The following is a 6,000-nucleotide window of genomic DNA, read 5'->3' as shown; positions in this document are numbered from 1 at the left end:
GGGACAGCTGACCCCAACTGACCCAAGGGATATCCCACACCATATGGCGTCGTGCTCAGCATATAGAGCTGGGGGAAGAAGGGGGAAGGGGGGCACGTTCGGAGTGATGGCGTTTGTCTTCCCAAGTCACCGTTAGGCGTGATGGAGCCCTGCTTTCCTGGGGATGGCTGAACACCTGCCTGCCCATGGGAAGGAGTGAAGGAATTCCTTGGTTTGCTTTGCTTGTGTGTGCGCGGCTTTTGCTTTCCCTATTAAACTGTCTTCATCCCAACCCATGAGTTTCTGTCTCACTTTTACTCTTCTGACTCTCTCCCCCATCCCACCAGGGTGCAGCGAGCGAGCGGCTGTGTGGGGCTTAGCTGCCGGCTGGGGTTAAACCACGACAACTGAGTCAATGTCTACACATGACGGTGCTGTGCCACCCGGAGGAAAATGCCACTGCTTTCCAAACATTCCTGCAAACTGAGGAGCAGGCTCAAACACTGCAAGTACCATCATCTACCCTTAATGGATTTAAGATATATTTTTATTTTTAAAAAAGGAAGATATTTGAGAAAATGAACAACTATGATAAGCCTGCTTGACCTCTACATAATCCCTGGGTAAAACCAGACAAGCTGGAATAGCCATGGACTGATCTATCTTTCAGCAAACACCTATTCTGATTCCATACGGTGTCAGAGACAGAGGCTGAGTCCATAAAATCTCTTCAGTTTAAACTCCTGTGTGTACCAGTAAGAATTCTGCCTGAATAATGACCAACAGTGTAGAATGGAAAGAGGGATGAGGGGCTTTGCTTTGGGCCAGGAAAGATAAATGCCCATTTCTCTTCCACTTTTCAGCAAGACCTGAGGTCTCCCTGTTCCAGCACTGAGGCTACAGAACTTCCAGAATGTAATTACACTTGATAATGAACACCTCTGCCAAACGATAAAATTCAAAACTACAAATGTCCAACAGGACTGTGTGCTCCTGAGCATTGCATTGGCCTCGACAAAGGACTCTGTTGCACGCAAACAGCATGACCTCATGGATCACACCATCTGCATGAGTTTAGGTTGAAAATATAAGCATTTCCCCCTAAAGCACCGAGATAGAGTAGGTGAAGAAATCTGCATTTTTACCAACGTCAGAGACAGAAGGATGGTAACTCTTAGTAGTGAAAGAATCACTGTTACTTCACGGCATGCTTTTTCCAGAGTTGCCTGTAAAAGCACTCAGGACTATGTCCCCTCAGAAAAGGAAGGGCTCATATGCAGAAAGGCAGCTGCTCATTTTTGGTGTCCTTCATGATGCAGAGCGCCAGGCAGCACCCGCTATGAGGAGGGGGACATTGCTTCTTCCTTTACAGTTGCTGGACCTGTCAGGCAGGAGCTCCTCGCGGGGTGACAGTGCTGAAAGCAGTGGTGAGACAGGCAGCAAACGGGGAGGCTACAGCAGGAGCGCAGACAGTGGTCACCCGAGAACAGCACAAGTCTTCCTGCAGCAGGAGCAGACTAGTGGCCAAGCTGGAGAGACTATGGGAAGGAAAAAGCTTCTCTAGGTACTCATGGAATTTGTTCTGTCTAAAAAGTAATGAAAATGATTGGGACAGTAGGGAAAAACTGAAAGGAAGGACACATGCCCTGCAAGGACACTGTCATCTGGAGATAAACTTGTTTGCAAGTCATTCGATAATTGTGAGGTTTCCTACTGAACAAGTTGTCTTGTTCTATTTTATTGCTTTTGTGAGCTAGCAAGGTGATCTTGGGATTGAAAACACTTAGCTTCTCCTAGTGGACTTTCTTCAAAAAGGAGAGGGGTGTTGCCATGTCACTGCTACATCCAACTCGGGCTCCCATAGCTGAGGGTCAAGACGGAGAGGATGACTACCTATCATGAGGTATCTGCAAATGCTATTTTCTGTTGGGAGGCAAAAGGACAATTTAAGAAGGAATTTGACTGCTGCTTAAGACAGACAGCTGATTTCAAAAGCTAGGATGGATAAGTCCCTGTAAGACTCTACTAGTTAGCAGGAAGGTTAAGAAGTAATCCTATTATGTTATCATTCAAAAGTTAGAGTAGGCCTGTATAGAAACCCTCAAGTATTAAACTCTATTAAGGCAATTTTTTAAAAAAGAAAGTCTTTAACCCATATAATTCCTGTATCAGCATGTGCACGCTACTGGACAGAAGAGAACTTACCTCCAACACCTCAGCATCCTGGACTTGGCAGTAAAAAATTTGGAGAAATCATGAAGGCTTACTGGTAATTGTTTCTCATGGATATAAAAAGGAAAAAAAAAAAAGAAAAGAATCGGCCCATGACTTGACTCAGGCTGGCTTACAGAGGCAGGTAGTGATAAAATCTGCAGTGATGTCAGACAAGCAAAGGACTAACTGATTAAAAAAAAAAAGAAAACAGGGAGGGATGTTTTTTTACAAAATTAGATACAACATATTTTCTATAGCTGCCATTTCAAGTAAATGACTCAGCTGTTTTAATTAGTCTCTCAAAATACCAAGGGAAAAAAAAATGAGGTCACATACAGGCTTATCTCTTCTCTTATTTTCTGGTTGGGAAAAACCCCCAAAACTTTTAAAAATCCAAATTCTGAAGAAAGTGTTAAAAATCTCATTTTCCCCATACCTTTTAAACAAGCTACCTTTGCTGCTTCTAGGATGTCTGTTACAATGCTGTCCTCTGCTATCCTGTCTTTCAAAGATATGAACCACTGACAACTCTTGCTGTCTCTTTAGGAGATATAGCAACTCAGCACCTGAGAAAATTAGATCTTGACTCAAGTCAATTTAATATCAGACAGAAGTGTTCACTGCTAGCCTTGACGGTCCAAAACACCTATTTATCCATCTCACAGGTATGTTACACAGAGTGGCAGTAGCAACACATGCAGATGGAATTTGACATGACCTACAGATAGAGGGAAAAGAATTCATTCAGCCTGTCCCACTCAATCGGAGATTACAAAGGTTTCAATGACAAAACACATTTTGTATCATAAGCACCTCCGTGTTAGCAATTAGGGGAAAAAACACTTCACTAAAGATGTTTAAGAAAGACAAAAGAGTTTTAGTACGTACTGGTTTCAGAGCTGTTCCCTGTTCAAACTAGCAGGCTAAGTGCCAAAAGAAGGAGTAACATTCCCATAGTGTCTAAGTTAAAATTTATTTAATACGAAAAAGTTTACAAATCCACCATGCAATCCACCACGCACTCAATCTGGATCTAACGAGACTAAAGTATGACTTTGTGCTGCTTTACCCACAAAACTCTTCCAGCTACAGAGGTCTGAGTGGTTTACAAGTATTAACTAAGATTAGTTTTACTGAACCCACGTGAAGAATAAACGGAGGACACAGACAAAAGAAGAAGTGCTGTCTTTCCACTCCAGTTCTCTAACCAGGCGACCACGCTTTCTTTCGTAACAATTTCATACAGAAAATGTTATTTCATCCTACAAGTCAGCCAAGTGATTTGATTCGACTCTTCTACTCACAAAGGAAAAAATATTTCTGAAGAACAAATAAACATGTGCCTTTTTGACTGTCTGACAGTAGTTATTAGAACAGACTTCATAAATTATTCTCAGTAGATTTAGTCAGAAGGAATGCTCTCCACCTATCTGACAGTTAAAATAGGGGCAGTGTCACAGACATTTCAGACAACTGATTTCTATCGAGCTTTTGCAATGATCTCTGTCACTGCCATTCCTAGCTCCTCAATATTGTGCCCATAGGAATAGGTCCTTTTAAGAACCTAGAGCTCTCCAAGGGGGACATATCCATTGCAAGCAAGTTAAACTTACTGAATCCATTAACATCTTGGCAGCTGGAAGAAAAAGCTTCTTCATTGTGAACAGCACTGAGTTTGGTAGAGGTCTTGTCGGAAGTAGCCACGGGACCCATCTCCCTCTGCGTGCTGGTCTGAGTCTCCTTCTGCTTCTTGGCTAGCTTCCTTTAGGGTATTTTGAAGAGGGGAGAAATCAAGGTCAGTTTTCCCTCATTAAAAACAAACCAATGAGAAAATATTTTGACAAGCACAATTATCCCACTTGGTCAGACATGCAGGGCATGTGGCAAACGGCACGAGAAGAAAGGCCACAACTTTTTAATATAACTGTTGTGGAGCACAATAAATATAGTGATACCAGTCTTTGAGCTTAGCTGTCCCTCCCAGTAACTTATCTTGCACAAACCTGCATCACCCCAGCAGTAGGAGTGCTACATCATCCTTGAAGAGGGTGGCATAGGTAAAGCCCCTGGAGCGGGTGTCAGCCACTCCAGGAAGAGCAGAGGGCACGGGATGAGGGCAGCGATCAGAACCGCTCACTAGGAGGTAAACGGGACGTCTGCATCCATCGCACGGGGGCACCCACACCGGGATTTTCTTTGATTGCTCCAGTGGCGAGTGGGACCTGACTGTGCAACCTGAGATCTGGAGCAGAAGTTTTTACCCTGTCCCCAAGGAGAGCAATGAGGACAGCAGCCTCTGCTAGATTTTGACACACTCCCAAACTGCACTGAGGATCGACAGCCAGTGAAGGGTGGGGCAAATTAAAGGTCGAAGTTATTTTAGAAATGTCCAAATATGCCTCTCTTCTGGGAAAATGGGTCTTCTCTTATTTTGAGGAGACATCAAAAACATTGGCAAAAGCAGAAACACTGCCTGCTCTGAAAACACTGACAAAGCCAAGAACATAAGAGGCTCCTCTTTTGCAAACACAGCTAATAATAAGAAAATGGAGAGAAGCAGGAAAAGTGAGCTGCTAAGCTTCCATTGACATTTGACTGCCCCGTGCTTCATTCATATCAGAGAGCAAAACTGTTTAAAAATGAATGTGTGACATTCTACAACCCGCACCTTGAAAAAATATCACACAAATCCCCAGCACCGGCAAAGAACTTTGCTTACACGACTTCCGTAGATAAGAAAATAAAACAAAATAAAAGGGAGAAAAAACAGATTACTGTAAGAAGGAGCTTTAGTTTTCTTTTTTCCTCCAACTCAAAGAAAAAAAAAAATCCTAACAACTAAATCATTTTGCAAAGAGGTTTTTCTTCACTAAAATGACATGCTTATGGTAAGTACTACCCATCTTTTAAACTTCATTAGATTCTTAAAAGGATATTCCTTGCAACATATTCCAACAGGCTTTATTTATTCATAGCACATGTCAGAGTGGCATTTACAAGCAAGTTCAAGCACACAGCTGAGCCGCAGCCCTTCACGAGATGGGTAGCTAGGCCAGTTACACTCATTGCAAGGAAGGGTCAAAGAGAACTTAAGCCTTTTCCTATGTCTGTGGAAAATCACTATTTTAAAGCAAGCTAATAATTCAGACCAGGAGAGCACAGATTTATGGAGAAATGTCCAATGTTTGCTGCAAACTTTTGAAAAAATACATCTGTTTCATCTGCTCAACTAGTTGAGGTTCAGCCTTTTACAGTTAGTGGTTTCAATTCAAACCCACAGCTATTCAAATTGGGTAGATGATTACAGAGTGCATATTTAGATCTCACAAAATCTCCATGGTGTATCTGCTTCTGCAGATGAAGATGCAAACAGGGGAACCGTCCTTGAGTGATGAAGCAAAAAGCTGGCGTTTAATGATGTTAAAAGCTTTGCTTCCAGTGTTCAGCAATGTTAGCACAGTCAGATTTATTAACTATGAGCTACAGCCGTGGGAGCCCCCTTTTTTTGTGCTGTGGTACCTGAGGTAACAACAATAGTCTTGAAGTGTATTAACCCTGCTATGCGGTTATTTTAATCCTTTAGATTTGCTAATCATACACGCCTATGTGAATTCTCTGGCAACAGGAATTAAAATTTCTCAGTGGGAAACACTAATCCAAAATGCAGAAGTCCTTAATAACAAGCACTCTGGACTGCTGGGGTGAGCCATTACAGACGACCACTACTGGTGTTTAAAAATGGTGAGTCAAAAAGGGTGACTTCCTTATTAAATCCAGATTAAATTATTTGTGACAATAATTATCTTT

The 6,000-nt window shown here is 42.4% G+C and overlaps 1 protein-coding gene across 1 annotated transcript in view; it reads right to left on the bottom strand.

The window, feature by feature from the left end:
* PTPRT (protein tyrosine phosphatase, receptor type, T) overlaps positions 1-6,000 on the bottom strand; it is a 342,215-nt gene that overhangs the window by 51,091 nt on the left and 285,124 nt on the right. Inside the window, exons 14-15 of the mRNA XM_009318657.1 lie at positions 3,807-3,955; positions 1,314-1,316 (exon numbers count right to left, since the gene is read on the bottom strand). Coding sequence (XP_009316932.1) covers positions 1,314-1,316; positions 3,807-3,955 — 152 coding nt within the window. The remainder of the gene's footprint in view (positions 1-1,313; positions 1,317-3,806; positions 3,956-6,000) is intronic.

The sequence above is a fragment of the Pygoscelis adeliae genome, unplaced genomic scaffold, assembly GCF_000699105.1.
Source record: "Pygoscelis adeliae isolate BGI_AS28 unplaced genomic scaffold, ASM69910v1 Scaffold72, whole genome shotgun sequence".
In the NCBI taxonomy this organism is placed as follows: Eukaryota; Metazoa; Chordata; class Aves; order Sphenisciformes; family Spheniscidae; genus Pygoscelis; species Pygoscelis adeliae.
The sequence above is the reverse complement of the archived record's forward strand: the minus strand, read 5'-3'. Positions and strand labels throughout refer to the sequence as shown.